Source organism: Oncorhynchus keta, chromosome 6 (genome assembly GCF_023373465.1).
Source record: "Oncorhynchus keta strain PuntledgeMale-10-30-2019 chromosome 6, Oket_V2, whole genome shotgun sequence".
NCBI classification, from domain to species: Eukaryota; Metazoa; Chordata; class Actinopteri; order Salmoniformes; family Salmonidae; genus Oncorhynchus; species Oncorhynchus keta.
The window spans coordinates 7244640-7268323 of record NC_068426.1 but is presented as its reverse complement, the minus strand read 5'-3'; the positions used below and the strand labels follow the sequence as shown (position 1 = coordinate 7268323).

General features: G+C 42.1%; 2 protein-coding genes across 3 annotated transcripts; both read right to left on the bottom strand.

Annotated features, from left to right (window-relative positions):
* Nucleotides 1-1489: 1489 nt before the first annotated feature.
* Nucleotides 1490-9274, bottom strand: LOC118377927 (GTPase IMAP family member 9-like). Of its 2 annotated transcripts, none has more exons than XM_035764854.2 (2): nt 9184-9274; nt 1490-2708 (listed from the first exon to the last, which is right to left on the bottom strand). In XM_035764854.2, exon 2 carries the CDS (start codon nt 2684-2686, stop codon nt 1988-1990), a length of 699 nt encoding a protein of 232 aa, XP_035620747.1. In that variant the 5' UTR covers nt 2687-2708; nt 9184-9274; the 3' UTR covers nt 1490-1987. The 2 variants fall into 2 exon arrangements, with proteins under 2 accessions (XP_035620747.1, XP_035620748.1); XM_035764855.2 differs by having other exon boundaries at nt 9188-9274.
* A 980-nt stretch (nt 9275-10254) lies between these two features.
* LOC127930820 (soluble scavenger receptor cysteine-rich domain-containing protein SSC5D-like) lies at nt 10255-15649 on the bottom strand. Its single transcript, XM_052521746.1, has 3 exons — nt 15637-15649; nt 10911-13349; nt 10255-10277 (listed from the first exon to the last, which is right to left on the bottom strand). Exons 1-3 carry the CDS (start codon nt 15647-15649, stop codon nt 10255-10257), a joined length of 2475 nt encoding a protein of 824 aa, XP_052377706.1.
* Between the last annotated feature and the right edge of the window lie 8035 nt (nt 15650-23684).

Below are 23684 nucleotides of genomic sequence, written 5' to 3'. Positions count from 1 at the left end.
TTCTTTTGTTCTAGTCTGGCTGAACGTTCTTCTTGTTTGTGTTCTAGTCTGGCTGAACGTTCTTCTTGTTTGTGTTCTAGTCTGGCTGAACGTTTGTTCTGTCTTGTGTTCTTTCTTTTGTTCTAGTCTGGCTGAACGTTCTTCTTGTTTGTGTTCTAGTCTGGCTGAACGTTCTGCTTGTTTGTGTTCTAGTCTGGCTGAACGTTCTTCTTGTTTGTGTTCTAGTCTGGCTGAACGTTCTGCTTGTTTGTGTTCTAGTCTGGCTGAACGTTCTGCTTGTTTGTGTTCTAGTCTGGCTGCATGTTCTCTGTCCCTTTCCTTGTGCTTGAGCTCTATTTTCTGTTGTTCTAATTTTGCCTTTAGTTCTAACTGATGAAACACCTGGCTAACGACATGACTGGTGTGTGTTTTTGGGCTGGTGACAGAGTTTCTAGGTTACTGTGATGGTCAGCTGAAGGCGGAGGTGACCCACATGGCAGCCCACTATGAACACAGACTGCAGCAGAGCAGTATACATTTAAGACATTTTGCATGTCTGGTAATAAAGATATGCATCTGTTGGACACAAAAAGGTAGGGGTGTGGATCAGTAAACCAGTCAGTATCTGGTGTCACCACCATTTGCCTCATGCAGCACGTCACATCTCCTTCACATAGAGTTGATCAGGTTGTTGATTGTGGCCAGTTTGTGGATTGTGGAATCTTGTCCCACTCCTCTTTAATGGCTGTGTGAAGTTGCTGGATATTGGCAAGAACTGGAACACGTTGTCGTACACGTCAATCCAGAGCATCCTAAACATGCTCAATGGGTGACATGTCTGGTGAGTAGACAGCCCATGGAAGAACTGGGGCATTTTCCACTTCCAGGAATTGTGTACAGATCCTTGCAACATGAGGCCGTGCATTGTCATGCTGAAACATGAGGATGAATGGCACGACAATGGGCTTCAGGACTTTGTCATGGTATCTCTGTGCATTAACATTGCAATCAATAAAATGCAATTGTGTTCGTTGTCCATAGCGTATGCCTGCCCCTACTATAATCCCACCACCATCATGGGGACGCTCTGTTCATAACGTTGACATCAGCAAACAGTTGTCAGGCCGCTTAGACATGCTGCCAAATTCTTTAAAACGGTGTTGGAGGCGGCTTGTGGTAGAGAAATGAACATTACATTCTCCTGCAGTCAGCATGCAAATTGGACAGTCCCTCAAAAGTTGAGAAATCTTTGGCATTGTGTAACAAAACTGCACATTTCAGTGTCCTTTTATTGTCGCCAGCACAAGGTGCACCTGTGTAATGATCATGCTGTTTAATCAGCTTCTTGATATGCCACACCTGTCAGGTGGATGGATTATCTTGGTAAAAGAGAAATGCTCACTAAAAGTGACATAGACAAATCTGTTCACAAATTTGAAGAGAAATACGTTTTTGTACGTGTGGAAAATATCTGGATTCTGTTATTTCAGCTTATGAAACATGGAACCAACACATTTATATGTTTATATTTTTGTTCAGTGTATGATAAAACAGATCAAAACAATAATACATTGAAGGAATATAGTTATAAAAACAGTGATAAAGAGCAATGCAGAAGAAAAAATAAGTCTTCAAAAGTAGATTTAACAACAAAAAATATTCATGCAATTTTCACTTCCCCAAACAAAATATTTTGTATAATTTTTGTTTGATATTTAACAGGCCGGAACTACAGGATCTAGCATATTACATTCAAAAGGCAATTTATAAACATGTATCTTGCATTTATTGCTATTGGATTAACTGTCTGTTAAAAAAACTACATCGAGAAGATTCCATTATGTTGTGTTTTGGTGATTAAATCAATGTTCTCATGGTATTTTACAGTAAACGTATATTTTGGATAAATTGTTATGTGGTGAAAGATGTCTCCAAACAAAATGAATGCACAATAAACGGTTTTGAGTATACTTGCTGCGTTAAAAGCGTTATCAGTATTGAGGTTGTACTACATTTTTTTATATTTCATTACAAGTAGCAGTGCGGAAAAAGCAAGACATTTCCAGTGTTTCTTTAAAAAATCACCGAAGCCCAATCCCTTTACATCTGCAAATATCTCATTGGTGAAGCAGATTCCTCCAATCTCCTCCACCATTCTGTCTATCTTCTCCATCAGCTCTGTGACCTGAACTCTGTTTCCTATGGCTTTATTGTTGAGAACATGGTACCTCCCCCCACACTGCTCTACCACTCTACTGAGGTCTCTGTTCCCACCAATCAGCTTCTCTAGACTGTCTCCCTCTAAAGCATCTCCATGGGTGAAGAGGATGATGGAGTGCTTTGCCAGTCCTGACCCAAACACACTCTCTAGAGTTTCAATAGCTTGTTTTTCCTGCTCTGTGAACCTGTCATTCACTCGTAAAACTATGAGGAAGGCATGAGGCCCTGGGCTAGACTCATAGATGCTCGTACCAATCTCCTTTGCTAATTCGTCAGCAGTAAGCGTTGTGTCAAACAGTCCTGGAGTGTCAACCACACGGACATCCCTCCCATCTACTGCTGCCTGCTTCATTTCTGTTTTACATGTTACAGAGGACCAGTTCAGTTCAGAATGGAAACTTGTCCCACCCAGGATGGTGTTTCCTGTTGCACTCTTCCCAGTACCGGTTTTTCCAAGCAGAACAATCCTCCTCTCTGGGAGATTCATGGTGGAGGAGTAACTGTTGAATCTGTATAGAGAAATACATCACATTTGATAAACTGATACAGTAAAATGACTACAATCTCATCCCCTGTACAGGCAGTTATTGGTGCACTGAATAATGATTTAAGTCTGGTGTTTAAATCTTTATGGTGAGTTCAGGTGAGATTTGTACAAACTCGGGAGCTCTTGTACGCAAGTCAACTTATTAAAGCTTTAATCTCTGCATTAATTCTTGAAGAATAATTAGTTGACATTGTTGTTATCCCAGATTGTATAGCTTTAACCATAAATCCAGATTGTATAGCTTTAACCATAAGTCCAGATTGTATAGCTTTAACCATAAGTCTAGATTGTATAGCTTTAACCATAAGTCCAGATTGTATAGCTTTAACCATAAGTCTAGATTGTATAGCTTTAACCATAAATCCAGATTGTATAGCTTTAACCATAAGTCTAGATTGTATAGCTTTAACCATAAATCCAGATTGTATAGCTTTAACCATAAGTCTAGATTGTATAGCTTTAACCATAAGTCTAGATTGTATAGCTTTAACCATAAGTCCAGATTGTATAGCTTTAACCATAAGTCCAGATTGTATAGCTTTAACCATAAATCCAGATTGTATAGCTTTAACCATAAGTCCAGATTGTATAGCTTTAACCATAAGTCTAGATTGTAGCTTTAACCATAAGTCTAGATTGTATAGCTTTAACCCATAAGCTTTCTCCAGATTGTATAGCTTTTAACCATAAGTCTAGATTGTATAGCTTTAACCATAAGTCTAGATTGTATAGCTTTAACCATAAGTCTCCAGATTGTATAGCTTTAACCATAAATCCAGATTGTATAGCTTTAACCATAAGTAACCATAAGTCTAGATTGTATAGCTTTAACCATAATAAATAGCTTTAACCATAAGTCCAGATTGTATAGCTTTAACCATAAGTCTAGATTGTATAGCTTTAACCATAAGTCCAGATTGTATAGCTTTAACCATAAGTCCAGATTGTATAGCTTTAACCATAAGTCCAGATTGTATAGCTTTAACCATAAGTCCAGATTGTATAGCTTTAACCATAAGTCCAGATTGTATAGCTTTAACCATAAGTCAGATTGTATAGCTTTAACCATAAACCAGATTGTATAGCTTTAACCATAAGTCCAGATTGTATAGCTTTAACCATAAGCTTTAACCAGATTGTATAGCTTTAACCATAAGTCCAGATTGTATAGCTTTAACCATAAGTCTAGATTGTATAGCTTTAACCATAAGTCTAGATTGTATAGCTTTAACCATAAGTCTAGATTGTATAGCTTTAACCATAAGTCTAGATTGTATAGCTTTAACCATAAGTATAGCTTTCTAGATTGTATAGCTTTAACCATAAGTCTAGATTGTATAGCTTTAACCATAAGTCTAGATTGTATAGCTTTAACCATAAGTCCAGATTGTATAGCTTTAACCATAAATCCAGATTGTATAGCTTTAACCATAAGTCTAGATTGTATAGCTTTAACCATAAGTCCAGATTGTATAGCTTTAACCATAAGTCTAGATTGTATAGCTTTAACCATAAGTCTAGATTGTATAGCTTTAACCATAAATCCAGATTGTATAGCTTTAACCATAAGTCCAGATTGTATAGCTTTAACCATAAGTCCAGATTGTATAGCTTTAACCATAAGTCCAGATTGTATAGCTTTAACCATAAGTCTAGATTGTATAGCTTTAACCATAAGTCTAGATTGTATAGCTTTAACCATAAGTCCAGATTGTATAGCTTTAACCATAAGTCCAGATTGTATAGCTTTAACCATAAGTCCAGATTGTATAGCTTTAACCATAAGTCTAGATTGTATAGCTTTAACCATAAGTCTAGATTGTATAGCTTTAACCATAAGTCCAGATTGTATAGCTTTAACCATAAGTCCAGATTGTATAGCTTTAACCATAAGTCCAGATTGTATAGCTTTAACCATAAGTCCAGATTGTATAGCTTTAACCATAATAGATTGTATAGCTTTAACCATAAGTCTAGATTGTATAGCTTTAACCATAAGTCAGATTGTATAGCTTTAACCATAAGCTTTAACCAGATTGTATAGCTTTAACCATAAGTCTAGATTGTATAGCTTTAACCATAAGTCTAGATTGTATAGCTTTAACCATAAGTCCAGATTGTATAGCTTTAACCATAAGTCCAGATTGTATAGCTTTAACCATAAGTCCAGATTGTATAGCTTTAACCATAATAAGTCCAGATTGTATAGTCCAGATTGTATAGCTTTAACCATAGATTGTATAGCTTTAACCATAAGTCAGATTGTATAGCTTTAACCCAGATTGTATAGCTTTAACCATAAGTCCAGATTGTATAGCTTTAACCATAAGTCCAGATTGTATAGCTTTAACCATAAGTCCAGATTGTATAGCTTTAACCATAAGTCTAGATTGTATAGCTTTAACCATAAGTCTAGATTGTATAGCTTTAACCATAAGTCCAGATTGTATAGCTTTAACCATAAGTCCAGATTGTATAGCTTTAACCATAAGTCTAGATTGTATAGCTTTAACCATAAGTCCAGATTGTATAGCTTTAACCATAAGTCCAGATTGTATAGCTTTAACCATAAGTCCAGATTGTATAGCTTTAACCATAAGTCCAGATTGTATAGCTTTAACCATAAGTCCAGATTGTATAGCTTTAACCATAAGTCCAGATTGTATAGCTTTAACCATAAGTCAGATTGTATAGCTTTAACCATAAGCTTTAACCATAAGTCTAGATTGTATAGCTTTAACCATAAGTCTAGATTGTATAGCTTTAACCATAAGTCTAGATTGTATAGCTTTAACCATAAGTCTAGATTGTATAGCTTTAACCATAAGTCTAGATTGTATAGCTTTAACCATAAGTCCAGATTGTATAGCTTTAACCATAAGTCTAGATTGTATAGCTTTAACCATAACCATAAGCTTTAACCATAAGTCAGATTGTATAGCTTTAACCATAAGTCCAGATTGTATAGCTTTAACCATAAGTCCAGATTGTATAGCTTTAACCATAACCAGATAAGCTTTAACCATAAGTCAGATTGTATAGCTTTAACCATAAGTCCAGATTGTATAGCTTTAACCATAAGTCCAGATTGTATAGCTTAACCATAACCAGATTGTAAGCTTTAACCCAGATTGTATAGCTTTAACCATAAGCTTTAACCATAAGTCAGATTGTATAGCTTTAACCATAAGTCCAGATTGTATAGCTTTAACCATAAGCTTTAACCCAGATTGTATAGCTTTAACCATAAGTCTAGATTGTATAGCTTTAACCATAAGTCTAGATTGTATAGCTTTAACCATAAGTCTAGATTGTATAGCTTTAACCATAAGTAACCCAGATTGTATAGCTTTAACCATAAGTCCAGATTGTATAGCTTTAACCATAAGTCCAGATTGTATAGCTTTAACCATAAGTCCAGATTGTATAGCTTTAACCATAAGTCCAGATTGTATAGCTTTAACCATAAGTCCAGATTGTATAGCTTTTGTATAGCTTTAACCATAAGTCCAGATTGTATAGCTTTAACCATAAGTCCAGATTGTATAGCTTTAACCATAAGTCCAGATTGTATAGCTTTAACCATAAGTCCAGATTGTATAGCTTTAACCATAAGTCCAGATTGTATAGCTTTAACCATAAGTCCAGATTGTATAGCTTTAACCATAAGTCCAGATTGTATAGCTTTAACCATAAGTCAGATTGTATAGCTTTAACCATAAGTCCAGATTGTATAGCTTTAACCATAAGTCCAGATTGTATAGCTTTAACCATAAGTCCAGATTGTATAGCTTTAACCATAAGTCCAGATTGTATAGCTTTAACCATAAGTCTAGATTGTATAGCTTTAACCATAAGTCCAGATTGTATAGCTTTAACCATAAGTCCAGATTGTATAGCTTTAACCATAAGTCCAGATTGTATAGCTTTAACCATAAGTCCAGATTGTATAGCTTTAACCATAAGTCCAGATTGTATAGCTTTAACCATAAGTCCAGATTGTATAGCTTTAACCATAAGTCCAGATTGTATAGCTTTAACCATAAGTCCAGATTGTATAGCTTTAACCATAAGTCCAGATTGTATAGCTTTAACCATAAGTCAGCTTTAACCAAGTCCAGATTGTATAGCTTTAACCATAAGTCCAGATTGTATAGCTTTAACCATAAGTCTAGATTGTATAGCTTTAACCATAATTCCATAAGTAGCTTTAACCCAGATTGTATAGCTTTAACCAACCATAAGCTTTAACCATAAGATTGTATAGCTTTAACCATAAGTCCAGATTGTATAGCTTTAACCATAAGTCTAGATTGTATAGCTTTAACCATAAGTCTAGATTGTATAGCTTTAACCATAAGTCTAGATTGTATAGCTTTAACCATAAGTCCAGATTGTATAGCTTTAACCATAAGTCCAGATTGTATAGCTTTAACCATAAGTCTAGATTGTATAGCTTTAACCATAAGTCTAGATTGTATAGCTTTAACCATAAGTCTAGATTGTATAGCTTTAACCATAAGTCCAGATTGTATAGCTTTAACCATAAGTCCAGATTGTATAGCTTTAACCATAAGTCCAGATTGTATAGCTTTAACCATAAGTCCAGATTGTATAGCTTTAACCATAAGTCCAGATTGTATAGCTTTAACCATAAGTCAGATTGTAGATTGTATAGCAGATTTAGCTTTAAGCTTTAACCATAAGTCCAGATTGTATAGCTTTAACCATAAGTCCAGATTGTATAGCTTTAATTGTATAGCTTTAACCATAAGTCTAGATTGTATAGCTTTAACCATAAGTCCAGATTGTATAGCTTTAACCATAATTGTCATAAGTCTAGATTGTATAGCTTTAACCAGATTGTATAGCTTTAACCATAAGTCCAGATTGTATAGCTTTAACCATAAATCCAGATTATATAGCTTTAACCATAAGTCTAGATTGTATAGCTTTAACCATAAGTCCAGATTGTATAGCTTTAACCATAAATCCAGATTGTATAGCTTTAACCATAAGTCCAGATTGTATAGCTTTAACCATAAATCCAGATTATATAGCTTTAACCATAAGTCTAGATTGTATAGCTTTAACCATAAGTCCAGATTGTATAGCTTTAACCATAAGTCTAGATTGTATAGCTTTAACCATAAGTCTAGAGGGGTCTTTCACCGCATGTTATGGTTCAAATGCTTCCTGTCATCACTAAATGGGTAGTGTGATGTATTTGAATATTACTATTTTTAACACAAAAGAACATCGGATTAATTCAATATTCAATCAATCTTCCTCAAGTACATATCAACAGATATTCAAGCTTTCAAACCACTTGAGCCGCAGACTCCAAATAAGTGGCATGATGTTGGAAACATTGCACACAACATTGCACAGTTATTATTTTCAAGATTTGGACATTCATTCGCTTTCCAAAGCCAATAAACTGGTAGAAATGTGAGCAGCATTTTTGTAATCCTTGTTGAATTAGCTAGTGAGCATAAACAAAATACAAACTTGTTTTACATTTGAATTTCAATAGCTCTTTGGTCATGTGACCCACTGGACTCAAACAAGGAAAATAGAAAATAGACAAACTAAAGGGTGTGCAATGTGTAGGTCGACTGACTGTACATTCTGAACCTTGTTTGAGGTCAGTAGGTCATGTGACCAAGGAGCTATTGGAATTCTAAAGATGACAAAATTAATGTAAAATCGTGTGAGATGAAAAAGGACACACTAAAGGGTGTGCAATATAGAAGGGTAGTCAGTGGACATTCTGAACCTTGTTTGAGGTCGGTAGGTCACATGACCAAGGATCTATTGAAATTCTAATGTAAAAAAAGAATTTAAAATAGTGTGAGATGTAAATCGACAAAAAAAGTTTGTGCAATATGTGTCTATGCTATCAGGTTAGCTAGAACCAGTTTTGAACGTTTTAGGAGTAATGGTTAAAGAGCTATTGACATTTGAAACATTTGATTTGTCACTATGTTGACTGCTGTTGGTGGACTTAAGGAAATAACTTCTCAACTAACGTGAATTCAAAGTGAAATCAACAAAACCCTGAGCCATGTCATTGCATTTTGGTTAAAAGTTGTTTTAAACTGACAGCTTTCCTGCTTTGTTTCAGGAATAGGACATTTATCGTAAAACCATCAGTCTTCATGTAAAATGACTTTGTTGAAAATGACAGTTTATTACTGAAAGAAAAACATAACACATAACATAGCATAACACAATTATATTGACAATAGGCATATGTCTATGGACAATACGTCTTCACTGACGCAGTTCTACATTTCCAAATTCAGACCACTTAGGAAGCTAACACATTGTTTTTCATTTAGCCCATTATTCTACTGTAGACCGTACTAGGCTACTAATAATCTAGTCTTCTAATTTACATTAATCATTAATCATTCAAATAAATAACAACTTACCTACTTTCGTGTTAGGCTATATATCTTCAACGGCAACAACAGTTTGACTTTAAGCCTTGAGTGTTCTTATTTTATCTGTCACTGAAACCACTCCCAGGCCTATAGGCAAAATCATTCATAAACGTAGCCTGCTGAGGCCAGTAAACAATCAAAGGCGCATTGTGGGCAAACACACTGTAGGCTATAGGCTACTGTCTGCACTTTTTAAAATGCAATTTCCATTACGCAAATGCGGAAGATTTTGGCTCAAGCCTAAATTACCTTTAAAATGCATGTGCTCTGCCCTTGTTGACAATGAGCTCTCCCGGCCGGCCAATTCAGGGCCAATTCAGGGCCAATTCAGGGCCAAAATCGGGGCCAATTCAGGGCCAATTCAGGGCCAAAATCCGGGCCAATTCAGGGCCAATTCAGGGACAATTCAGGGCCAATTCAGGGCCAATTCGAAAAGTATTGTTTGAAATGTTCACTACAATCTTAGCCGGCTGCAGATAATGATCAGCTAGGGGGGAGTCTAATTTTCAACTTTTTGAGGTAGAATTCAAGATCAGGGAATATATTAAATGTACAGGCTACAATGTGGGGAACTCATGCTTGGTAATAACTACATGTACAGTGGGGAGAACAAGTACTTGATACACTGACGATTTTGCAGGTTTTCCTACTTACAAAGCATGTAGAGGTCTGTAATTTTTATCATAGGTACACTTCAACTGTGAGAGACGGAATCTAAAACAAAAATCAAGAAAATCACATTGTATGATTTTTAAGTAATTAATTAGCATTGTATTGCATGCAATAAGTATTTGATCACCTACCAACCAGTAAGAATTCCGTCTCTCACAGACTTGTTAGTTTTTCTTTAAGAATCCCTCCTGTTATCCACTCATTCATTACCTGTATTAACTGCACCTGTTTGAACTCGTTACCTGTATAAAAGACACCTGTCCACACACTCAATCAAACAGACTCAAACCTCTCCACAATGGCCAACACCAGACAGCTGTGTAAGGACATCAGGGATAAAATTGTAGACCTGCACACGGCTGGGATGGGCTACAGGACAATATGCAATCAGCTAGGTGAGAAGGCAACAACTGTTGGCGCAATTATTAGAAAATGGAAGAAATTCAAGATGACGGTCAATCACCCTCGGTCTGGGGCTCCATGCAAGATCTCACCTCGTGGGGCATCAATGATCATTTAAGTATGCTTTCTCTAATTCACTCTTTCTCTCTTTCTTTCTCTCTCTCGGAGGACCTGAGCCCTAGGACCATGCCCCAGGACTACCTGACATGATGACTCCTTGCTGTCCCCAGTCCGCCTGGCTGTGCTGCTGCTCCAGTTTCAACTGACCTGAGCCCTAGGACCGTGCCCCAGGACTACCTGACATGATGACTCCTTGCTGTCCCCAGTCCACCTGACTGTGCTGCTGCTCCAGTTTCAACTGTTCTGCCATGTTATTATTGGACCATGCTGGTCATTTATGAACATTTGAACATCTTGGCCATGTTCTGTTATAATCTCCACCCGGCACAGCCAGAAGAGGACTGGTCACCCCACATAGCCTGGTTCCTCTCTAGGTTTCTTCCTAGGTTTTGGCCTTTCTAGGGAGTTTTTCCTAGCTACCGTGCTTCTACACCTGCATTGCTTGCTGTTTGGGGTTTTAGGCTGGGTTTCTGTACAGCACTTTGAGATATCAGCTGATGTACGAAGGGCTATATAAATACATTTGATTTGATTTGGTTGTGTAGCTGGATGGTAGCTGGTTATGTAGCTGGATGGTAGCTGGTTGTGTAGCTGGATGGTAGCTGGTTGTGTAGCTGGATGGTAGCTGGTTGTGTAGCTGGATGTTAGCTGGTTGTGTAGCTGAATGGTTGCTGGTTGTGTAATGTGGCTGGATAGTAGCTGGTTGTCTAGTGTGGCTGGATGGTAGCTGGTTGTGTAGTGTGGCTGGACGGTAGCTGGTTGCGTAGTGTGGCTGGACGGTAGCTGGTTGCGTAGTGTGGCTGGACGGTAGCTGGTTGCGTAGTGTGGCTGGACGGTAGCTGGTTGCGTAGTGTGGCTGGACGGTAGCTGGTTGCGTAGTGTGGCTGGACGGTAGCTGGTTGCGTAGTGTGGCTGGACGGTAGCTGGTTGCGTAGTGTGGCTGGATGGTAGCTGGTTGTGTAGTGTGGCTGGATGGTAGCTGGTTGTGTAGTTTCGGCTGGACGGTAGCTGGGGTTGAAGAGTGGGTGGATAGTAGCTGGTTGTGTAGTGTGGCTGGATGGTAGCTGGTTCTGTAGTTTTGGCTGGACGGTAGCATGGCTGGATGGTAGCTGGTTGTGTAGCTGGATGGTAGCTGGTTGTGTAGCTGGATGGTAGCTGGTTGTGTAGCTGGATGGTAGCTGGTTGTGTAGCTGGATGGTTGCTGGTTGTGTAATGTGGCTGGATAGTAGCTGGTTGTCTAGTGTGGCTGGATGGTAGCTGGTTGTGTGGCTGGATGGTAGTTGTTTGTGTAGTGTGGCTGGATGGTAGCTGGTTGTGTAGTGTGGCTGGATGGTAGCTGTTTGTGTAGTGTGGCTGGACGGTAGTTGGTTGTGTAGTGTGGCTGGACGGTAGCTGGTTGCGTAGTGTGGCTGGATGGTAGCTGGTTGTGAAGTGTGGCTGGATGGTAGCTGGTTGTGTACTGTGGCTGGATGGTAGCTGGTTGTGTAGTGTGGCTGGATGGTAGCTGGTTGTGTAGTGTGGCTGGATGGTGGCTGGTTGTGTAGTGTGGCTGGATAGTAGCTGGTTGTGTAGCGGGATGGTAGCTGGTTGTGTAGCTGGATGGTAGCTGGTTGTGTAGCATGATGGTCGCTGGTTGTGAAGTGTGGCTGGATGGTAGCTGTTTGTGTAGCTGGATGGTAGCTGGTTGTGTAGTGTGGCTGGTTGTGTAGCTGGATGGTAGCTGGTTATGTAGTGTGGCTGGATGGTAGCTGGTTGTGTAGTGTGGCTGGATGGTAGCTGGTTGTGTAGCTGGATGGTAGCTGGTTGTGTAGTGTGGCTGGATGGTAGCTGGTTGTGTAGTGTGGCTGGATGGTAGCTGGTTGTGTAGTGTGGCTGGATAGTAGCTGGTTGTGTAGTGTGGCTGGATGGTAGCTGGTTGTGTAGTGTGGCTGGATGGTGGCTGGTTGTGTAGTGTGGCTGGATAGTAGCTGGTTGTGTAGCGGGATGGTAGCTGGTTGTGTAGCTGGTTGTGTAGCATGATGGTCGCTGGTTGTGAAGTGTGGCTGGATGGTAGCTGTTTGTGTAGCTGGATGGTAGCTGGTTGTGTAGTGTGGCTGGATGGTAGCTGGTTGTGTAGCTGGATGGTAGCTGGTTATGTAGTGTGGCTGGATGGTAGCTGGTTGTGTAGTGTGGCTGGATGGTAGCTGGTTGTGTACTGTGGCTGGATAGTAGCTGGTTGTGTAGTGTGGCTGGACGGTAGCTGGTTGTGTAAAGTGGCTGGATGGTAGCTGGTTGTGTAGCTGGATGGTAGCTGGTTGTGTAGTGTGGCTGGATGGTAGCTGGTTGTGTACTGTGGCTGGATGGTAGCTGGTTGTGTACTGTGGCTGGATAGTAGCTGGTTGTGTAGTTTCGGCTGGACGGTAGCTGGTTGTGTAGTTTCGGCTGGACGGTAGCTGGTTGTGTAGTTTCGGCTGGACGGTAGCTTGTTGTGTAAAGTGTGGCTGGATGGTAGCTGGTTGTGTAAAGTGGCTGGATGGTAGCTGGTTGTGTAAAGTGGCTGGATGGTAGCTGGTTGTGTAGCTGGATGGTAGCTGGTTGTGTACTGTGGCTGGATGGTAGCTGGTTGTGTACTGTGGCTGGATGGTAGCTGGTTGTGTAGTGTGGCTGGATGGTAGCTGGTTGTGTAGTTTCGGCTGGACGGTAGCTGGTTGTGAAGTGTGGCTGGATGGTAGCTGGTTGTGTAAAGTGGCTGGATGGTAGCTGGTTGTGTAGCTGGATTGTAGCTGGTTGTGTAGTGTGGCTGGATGGTAGCTGGTTGTGTACTGTGGCTGGATGGTAGCTGGTTGTGTACTGTGGCTGGATGGTAGCTGGTTGTGTAGTGTGGCTGGATGGTAGCTGGTTGTGTACTGTGGCTGGATAGTAGCTGGTTGTGAAGTGTGGCTGGATGGTAGCTGGTTGTGTAAAGTGGCTGGATGGTAGACCTGGGAGCCAGTTCCACTGGGGACTGATTTAGACCTGGGAGCCAGTTCCACTGGGGACTGATTTAGACCTGGGAGCCAGTTCCACTGGGGACTGATTTAGACCTGGGAGCCAGTTCCACTGGGGACTGATTTAGACCTGGGAGCCAGTTCCACTGGGGACTGATTTAGACCTGGGAGCCAGTTCCACTGGGGACTGATTTAGACCTGGGAGCCAGTTCCACTGGGGACTGATTTAGACCTGGGAGCCAGTTCCACTGGGGACTGATTTAGACCTGGGAGCCAGTTCCTACGAGGACTGATTTAGACCTGGGAGCCAGTTCCTACGAGGACTGATTTAGACCTGGGAGCCAGTTCCTACGAGGACTGATTTAGACCTGGGAGCCAGTTCCACCGGGGACTGATTTAGACCTGGGAGCCAGTTCCACCGGGGACTGATTTAGACCTGGGAGCCAGTTCCACCGGGGACTGATTTAGACCTGGGAGCCAGTTCCACCGGGGACTGATTTAGACCTGGGAGCCAGTTCCACCGGGGACTGATTTAGACCTGGGAGCCAGTTCCACCGGGGACTGATTTAGACCTGGGAGCCAGTTCCACCGGGGACTGATTTAGACCTGGGAGCCAGTTCCACCGGGGACTGATTTAGACCTGGGACCCAGTTCCACTGGGGACTGATTTAGACCTGGGACCCAGTTCCACTGGGGACTGATTTAGACCAGGTGGGTGTAATTATTTACCAGGTAGAACAGAAAACCAGGATGCTCTAGACCTTACAGTGTAAGAATTGAATACCCATGTGTTAGGGATTGTAATGATCTCTCCAACCCTGTTCCTGGAGAGCTACTGTCCTGCAGGTTTTCACTCCAACCCTAATCTAGCACACCTGATCCTAATAATTAGCTGGTTGATAAACTGAATCAAGTTAGTTACATCTTGGGTTGGAGTTAAAACCTACAGGAGGGTAGCTCTCCGGGAACAGGGTTGGAGTTAAAACCTACAGGAGGGTCTCCAGGAACAGGGTTGGAGTTAACCTACAGGAGGGTAGCTCTCCGGGAACAGGGTTGGAGTTAAAACCTACAGGAGGGTCTCCAGGAACAGGGTTGGAGTTAAAACCTACAGGAGGGTAGATCTCCAGGAACAGGGTTAGAGAGCCCTGGGTTATGGTATTAATTATGTATTAGTTATGAGGTTATGGTTAGCTTTGCTATTGGTTTGAATGAGTTGCTTGTGTGCTGTGATTGGTTGCAGGTGTGATGCAAAATGCACCTCTACATGTTTTCAACAAAACGGGGGTGCATTGCACTTCTGCCAGTTACAAGGCCCTCCACCAATAACGCAGACCTACTTCAGTGAACATACTGTACATTACTACCTGCTATAGACCACGACCTGTATTATAAAATGGAAACGGTGGTGAACCACATAGGTTGCTGCTACCTTATATAATGTTACTTACCCTACATTATTCATCTCATATGCATACGTATATACTGTACTCTATATAATCTACTGCATCCTTATGTAATACATGTATCACTAGCCACTTTAACTATGCCACTTTGTTTACATACTCATCTCATATGTATATACTGTACTCGATACCATCTACTGTATCTTGCCTATGTTGGCCTGTACCATCACTCATTCATATATCCTTATGTACATATTCTTTATCCCCTTACACTGTGTATAAGACAGTCGTTTTAGAATTGTTAGTTAGATTACTTGTTGGTTATTACTGCATTGTCGGAACTAGAAGCACAAGCATTTCGCTACACTCGCATTAACATCTGCTAACCATGTGTATGTGACCAATTTGATTTGATTTTTGATTTGGTTTTGCTGTTGATTACATCGGGAGTGTAACCTAGCCAGCAGGTCTGACCCGCTTGTTTACAGCTGCACTAGGGTCTGACAGGCCTCCGGTGTAGTTAAGACACAGAGTGGAGCCGGCAAGATAAAGCTCGGAAAATGTACCTCAATCCAGGGATGAGAATTGTCCCTTTATCCCCAACTGTTACACTGAGAAGATTGAACGACTGGTAGTTTTTCAAATAAACTGCTGTTTTCGTCGTCATGCTTGCTAGCAGTATGAAAGCCAGTTCAATCACACACACCAGCTGCTGCTCCTGTTACACAGTAATAGTTACACACGTTTTATGTTAAAATAATTATTTTTGCACCAAAGTAGTGCACTGAGCCTTTAATAGTTCTGTATTAGTGATCCGATATAGCCATCTGCAGCATGGGCAAATATATTTTTCCAGCACTGAGACACCGACGCCCTACTTCCCGTGACCATGGTTACGTAAGTGTGTACGGATTTAGCTACTTTATGGGTCTAAAACAGCAATACTGTTTTTATAGTAACAACAAACATTACATTCCCAGACTAATGGGTTTTCCTGCGGTAAAGTGTCATGGTAACCTGGTCCCAGATCTGTTTGTGCTGGCGTAACAATAACCATAGGAGTTGGCAAGACTGCACCAACAGATCTGGGATGTGTCCCTAAATACTCTGTTGGGACAGTGTATGATCAGAGACACATAAGGCCAGTTTCCCCAGACACAGATTAGGCATTGTCCTGAACTAGAGTGCCCCCATTGAGATTGGCATGCTTTTTAGTCCTAACCTATCTTTAATCTGTTGTCTGGGAAACCAGCCCATAATGTTTCATATTTTATTTGTCATTTTTTAACCAGGTAAGAACACATTATCTGTTACAATAACAACCTATACACATCATCAGACATACAGTAGATTATTTAATTTGATTGGGCCACGTAAAGGTGACCTAGCCCTTCAATCCTCAGGGACAGATTGAATGAATTTGAGGACACAAGTTTAATCCTCACAACAAAACTAATGGCATTTCCTTCACTCATGTCCTCTGTCTCACCGTCATGGTCAGTCAGTCCTGTTTGATGCCAAAATAAAACCCTCTACAGACTTTCATACAGATAGGAATGCTAGTCTGGCTGTACGACAAAATATCAAACTTAGAATGCTTCCCAAATGGCACCCTATTCCGTATATAGTGCACTACTTTAGAACATGGGCCATATGTTGAGGTAAAAAGTAGTGCACTATACAGGACATAGGGTTCCATAGAACACTGTGACACAGCGTGTCATAAACCTTACATAGGGTTCCATAGAACACCGTGACACAGCGTGTCATAAACCTTACATAGGGTTCCATAGAACCCCGTGCCACAGCGTGTCATAAACCTTACATAGGGTTCCATAGAACACCGTGACACAGCGTGTCATAAACCTTACATAGGGTTCCATAGAACACCGTGACACAGCGTGTCATAAACCTTACACAGGGTTCCATAGAACACCGTGACACAGCGTGTCATAAACCTTACATAGGGTTCCATAGAACACCGTGACACAGCGTGTCATAAACCTTACACAGGGTTCCATAGAACACCGTGACACAGCGTGTCATAAACCTTACACAGGGTTCCATAGAACACTGTGACACAGCGTGTCATAAACCTTACACAGGGTTCCATAGAACACCATGACACAGCGTGTCATAAACCTTACACAGGGTTCCATAGAACACCGTGACACAGCGTGTCATATACCTTACATAGGGTTCCATAGAACCCCGTGACACAGCGTGTCATATACCTTACATAAGGTTCCATAGAACCCCGTGACACAGCGTGTCATAAACCTTACATAGGGTTCCATAGAACACTGTGACACAGCGTGTCATAAACCTTACATAAGGTTCCATAGAACCCCATGACACAGCGTGTCATAAACCTTACATAGGGTTCCATAGAACCCCGTGACACAGCGTGTCATAAACCTTCCATAGGGTTCCATAGAACCCCGTGACACAGCGTGTCATAAACCTTACATAAGGTTCTATAGAACCCCGTGACACAGCGTGTCATAAACCTTACATAAGGTTCTATAGAAACCCGTGACACAGCGTGTCATAAACCTTACATAGGGTTCCATAGAACCCAGTGACACAGCGTGTCATAAACCTTACATAAGGTTCTATAGAACCCCGTGACACAGCGTGTCATAAACCTTACATAGGGTTCCATAGAACACCGTAACACAGCGTGTCATAAACCTTACATAGGGTTCCATAGAACCCCGTGACACAGCGTGTCATAAACCTTACATAAGGTTCTATAGAACCCCGTGACACAGCGTGTCATAAACCTTACATAAGGTTCTATAGAACCCCGTGACACAGCGTGTCATAAACCTTACATAGGGTTCCATAGAACCCCGTGACACAGCGTGTCATAAACCTTACATAAGGTTCCATAGAACCCCGTGACACAGCGTGTCATAAACCTTACATAAGGTTCTATAGAACCCCGTGACACAGCGTGTCATAAACCTTACATAGGGTTCCATAGAACACCGTAACACAGCGTGTCATAAACCTTACATAGGGTTCCATAGAACACCGTGACACAGCGTGTCATAAACCTTCCGTCCTCCTCCTACATGTCAGCCATACAGCAGATTGTCTACACTGTCCATACCATAGGGCGATTCCATGTCAGTGTAGTCTGATTTTGTTTTTTTGGTATCTCAGATTGTTCTGGAAATTGTCACATCGTAACTTCATTGGGAGGAAGGATGTTTGACATGCTTTTTACATTTGTATCACAAAACCTTTAGGCAATTTTTAGATCTATACGTTCCTATGAGCTGTGAACCAGACAGGATACAGACATCTTGCTGTCATTATACTCCTTATAGTGTGCTCTAACAAATGGAGTATGCATAGATTCTGAAATACACATTTTCACGTGAATTAGTTCAACATTACAAATATTTATGAATATCTCAAAACCACCCTTTGATTGTTCTTATTTTAAAAAAAAACTGTTTCTAACAATATACTCTTCGAACCCTTCACATTTCCAGAGTGGTGCTTTCTGGTACTTTTCATGATATGGCTCATTTTATACCTAAAACTTGACAGTATAGGTCATTAACCAATCACAGCACTCCTTTAGGATTGCACATTCAGCAAGTCACCAGCAGAGGGAGTTCTCTTTAAATCCATTTTCCCATTCACCGTGTTGTGGGTTCTCATAACATGTTTCATAACTTCAGAATTAGCACAGAGCCCACTCTGGAAATGTGATGTACTTGTAGAGTATATTGTTCCAAACAATATGTCTTAAAATTAACAAAATCAATAAGGGTAGTTTGGAGATATTAATATTTGTAATGTGAAAGGTTTAATTTCAGAATCTAGACATACTACGTATTTTAAAACACACTATAGGGAGTTTAACGACATGAAGATGCCTGTATCATGTACGGTGCACAGATCATAGGGTCTTACAGGAGAATATACACTGAGTCTACAAAACATTAAGAACATTTCCTACTATTGAGTTGCACTCTCCCCTTTTGCCCTCAGAACAGCCTCAATTCATCAGGACATGAAACTCTACAAGGTGTTGAAAGCGTTCCACAGGGTTGCTGGCCCACGTTGACTCCAATGCTTCTCACAGTTGTGTCAAGTTGGCTGGATGTCAATTTGGGTGGTGAAACCGTTCTTGATACACACAGGAAATTGTTGAATGTGAAAAACCCCAGCAGCTTTGCAGTTCTTAACACACTCAAACCACGTTCAGAGGCACTTGAGTATTTTGTCTTGCCTGTTCACCCTATGAATGGTACACATACATGGCCCATAGGCATTTCCAACGACAGTCACATCACATCATGCTGTTGTTGTGAATCGGAAAGTTACTTTCTGTCTATGTCCATCATGCTTTACCTTAAACGTACAGGGTGGACCATAATCAGATGTTTATGGAATGGTTAGATGATATATCTGGGGTGGCAGGTAGTAGTTTGAGTGTAGGGATGGTAGGTAGCCTAGTGGTTAGATGATATATCTGGGGTGACAGGTAGTAGTTAGAGTGTAGGGATGGTAGGTAGCCTAGTAGTTAGAGTGTAGGGATGGTAGGTAGCCTAGTGGTTAGAGGATATATCTGGGGTGGCAGGTAGTAGTTAGAGTGTAGGGATGGTAGGTAGCCTAGTGGTTAGAGCGTAGGGATGGTAGGTAGCCTAGTGGTTAGAGCGTAGGGATGGTAGGTAGCCTAGTGGTTAGATGATATATCTGGGGTGGCAGGTAGTAGTTAGAGTGTAGGGATGGTAGGTAGCCTAGTAGTTAGAGTGTAGGGATGGTAGGTAGCCTAGTGGTTAGAGCGTAGGGATGGTAGGTAGCCTAGTAGTTAGAGTGTAGGGATGGTAGGTAGCCTAGTGGTTAGAGGATATATCTGGGGTGGCAGGTAGTAGTTAGAGTGTAGGGATGGTAGGTAGCCTAGTGGTTAGAGCGTAGGGATGGTAGGTAGCCTAGTGGTTAGAGCGTAGGGATGGTAGGTAGCCTAGTGGTTAGATGATATATCTGGGGTGGCAGGTAGTAGTTAGAGTGTAGGGATGGTAGGTAGCCTAGTAGTTAGAGTGTAGGGATGGTAGGTAGCCTAGTGGTTAGAGCGTAGGGATGGTAGGTAGCCTAGTAGTTAGAGCGTAGGGATGGTAGGAGCCTAGTGGTTAGAGTGTAGGGATGGTAGGTAGCCTAGTGGTTAGAGTGTAGGGATGGTAGGTAGCCTAGTGGTTAGAGTGTAGGGATGGTAGGTAGCCTTGTGGTTAGAGCGTAGGGATGGTAGGTAGCCTTGTGGTTAGAGCGTAGGGATGGTAGGTAGCCTAGTGGTTAGAGTGTAGGGATGGTAGGTAGCCTAGTGGTTAGAGCGTAGGGATGGTAGGTAGCCTAGTGGTTAGAGCGTAGGGATGGTAGGTAGCCTAGTGGTTAGAGTGTAGGGATGGTAGGTAGCCTTGTGGTTAGAGCGTAGGGATGGTAGGTAGCCTAGTGGTTAGAGTGTAGGGATGGTAGGTAGCCTAGTGGTTAGAGTTTAGGGATGGTAGGTAGCCTAGTGGTTAGAGTTTAGGGATGGTAGGTAGCCTAGTGGTTAGAACGTAGGGGTGGCAGGTAGCCTAGTGGTTAGAACGTATGGGTGGCAGGTAGCCTAGTGGTTAGAACGTAGGGATGGTAGGTAGCCTAGTGGTTAGAGCGTAGGGATGGTAGGTAGGCTCGTGGTTAGAGCGTAGGGATGGTAGGTAGCCTAGTGGTTAGAGTGTAGGGATGGTAGGTAGCCTTGTGGTTAGAGCGTAGGGATGGTAGGTAGCCTAGTGGTTAGAGTGTAGGGATGGTAGGTAGCCTTGTGGTTAGAGCGTAGGGATGGTAGGTAGCCTAGTGGTTAGAGTGTAGGGATGGTAGGTAGCCTTGTGGTTAGAGCGTAGGGATGGTAGGTAGCCTTGTGGTTAGAGCGTAGGGATGGTAGGTAGCCTAGTGGTTAGAGTGTAGGGATGGTAGGTAGCCTAGTGGTTAGAGCGTAGGGATGGTAGGTAGCCTAGTGGTTAGAGCGTAGGGATGGTAGGTAGCCTAGTGGTTAGAGTGTAGGGATGGTAGGTAGCCTAGTGGTTAGAGTGTAGGGATGGTAGGTAGCCTTGTGGTTAGAGCGTAGGGATGGTAGGTAGCCTAGTGGTTAGAGTTTAGGGATGGTAGGTAGCCTAGTGGTTAGAGTTTAGGGATGGTAGGTAGCCTAGTGGTTAGAGTGTAGGGATGGTAGGTAGCCTAGTGGTTAGAGTGTAGGGATGGTAGGTAGCCTAGTGGTTAGAGCGTAGGGATGGTAGGTAGCCTAGTGGTTAGAGTGTAGGGATGGTAGGTAGCCTAGTGGTTAGAGCGTAGGGATGGTAGGTAGCCTAGTGGTTAGAGTGTAGGGATGGTAGGTAGGTATCCCAGTGGTTAGAGTGTAGGGATGGTAGGTAGCCTAGTGGTTAGAGCGTAGGGATGGCAGGTGGGGGCTTGTTTCTATTTCTGTTAAAGTTTTTTTTTAAAGTTTTATAAAATAATATTCTTCCCCTCTCACCCCATCTCTCTCTCTCCCCCTCTCTCTCTCTTGCTCTCTCTCTCTCTCTCTCTCTCTCTCTCTCTCTCTCTCTCTCTCTCTCTCTCAATTCAATTCAATTCAAGGGCTTTATTGGCATGGGAAACATGTGTTAACATTGCCAAAGCAAGTGAGGTAGATAATATATAAAGTGAAATAAACAATAAAAATTAACAGTAAACGTTACACATACAGATGTTTCAAAACAATAAAGACATTACAAATTTAATATTATATATATACAGTGTTTTAACAATGTACAAATGGTAAAGGACACAAGATAAAATAAATAAGCATAAATATGGGTTGTATTTACAATTTTTTAATTTTTAATTTTATTTCACCTTTATTTAACCAGGTAGGCTAGTTGAGAACAAGATTCCATTTGCAACTGCGACCTGGCCAAGATAAAGCATAGCAGTGTGAGCAGACAACACAGAGTAAACAATAAACAAGTCAATAACACAGTAGAGAAAAAGGGGGAGTCTATATACAATGTGTGCAAAAGGCATGAGGAGGTAGGCGAATAATTACAATTTTGCAGATTAACACTGGAGTGATAAATGATCAGATGGTCATGTACAGGTAGAGATATTGGTGTGCAAAAGAGCAGAAAAGTAAATAAATAAAAACAGTATGGGGATGAGGTAGGTGAAAATGGGTGAGCTATTTACCAATATCAAATCAAATCAAATCAAATTTATTTATATAGCCCTTCGTACATCAGCTGATATCTCAAAGTGCTGTACAGAAACCCAGCCTAAAACCCCAAACAGCAAACAATGCAGGTGTAAAAGCACGGTGGCTAGGAAAAACTCCCTAGAAAGGCCAAAACCTAGGAAGAAACCTAGAGAGGAACCGGGCTATGTGGGGTGGCCAGTCCTCTTCTGGCTGTGCCGGGTAGAGATTATAACAGAACATGACCAAGATGTTCAAATGTTCATAAATGACCAGCATGGTCGAATAATAATAAGGCAGAACAGTTGAAACTGGAGCAGCAGCAGTCAGGTGGAATGGGGACAGCAAGGAGCCATCATGTCAGGTAGTCCTGGGGCACTGTCCTAGGGCTCAGGTCCTCCGAGAGAGAGAGAAAGAAAGAGAGAATTAGAGAGAGCATATGTGGGGTGGCCAGTCCTCTTTTGGCTGTGCCGGGTGGAGATTATAACAGAACGTGGCCAAGATGTTCAAATGTTCATAAATGACTAGCATGGTTGAATAATAGTAAGGCAGAACAGTTGAAACTGGAGCAGGAGCATGGCCAGGTGGACTGGGGACAGCAAGGAGTCCTCATGTCTGGTAGTCCTGGGACATGGTCCTAGGGCCCAGGCCAGTTGAAACTGGAGCAGCAGCATGGCCAGGTGGACTGGGGACAGCAAGGAGTCATCATGTCAGGTAGTCCTGGGGCATGGTCCTAGGGCTCAGGTCCTCCGAGAGAGAGAAAGAAAGAGAGAAGGAGAGAATTAGAGAACGCACACTTAGATTCACACAGGACACCGAATAGGACAGGAGAAGTACTCCAGATATAACAAACTGACCCTAGCCCCCGACACAAACTACTGCAGCATAAATACTGGAGGCTGAGACAGGAGGGGTCAGGAGACACTGTGGCCCCATCCGAGGACACCCCGGACAGGGCCAAACAGGAAGGATATAACCCCACCCACTTTGCCAAAGCACAGCCCCCACACCACTAGAGGGATATCTTCAACCACCAACTTACCATCCTGAGACAAGGCCGAGTATAGCCCACAAAGATCTCCGCCACGGTACAACCCAAGGGGGGCAACCCAGACAGGCCGACCACAACAGTGAATCAACCCACCCAGGTGACGCACCCCCCAGGGACGGCACGAGAGAGCCCCAGCAAGCCAGTGACTCAGCCCCCGTAACAGGGTTAGAGGCAGAGAATCCCAGTGGAAAGAGGGGAACCGGCCAGGCAGAGACAGCAAGGGCGGTTCGTTGCTCCAGAGCCTTTCCGTTCACCTTCCCACTCCTGGGCCAGACTACACTCAATCATATGACCCACTGAAGAGATGAGTCTTCAGTAAAGACTTAAAGGTTGAGACCGAGTTTGCGTCTCTGACATGGGTAGGCAGACCGTTCCATAAAAATGGAGCTCTATAGGAGAAAGCCCTGCCTCCAGCTGTTTGCTTAGAAATTCTAGGGACAATTAGGAGGCCTGCGTCTTGTGACCGTAGCGTACGTGTAGGTATGTACGGCAGGACCAAATCAGAGAGGTAGGTAGGAGCAAGCCCATGTAATGCTTTGTAGGTTAGCAGTAAAACCTTGAAATCAGCCCTTGCTTTGACAGGAAGCCAGTGTAGAGAGGCTAGCACTGGAGTAATATGATCAAATTTTTTGGTTCTAGTCAGGATTCTA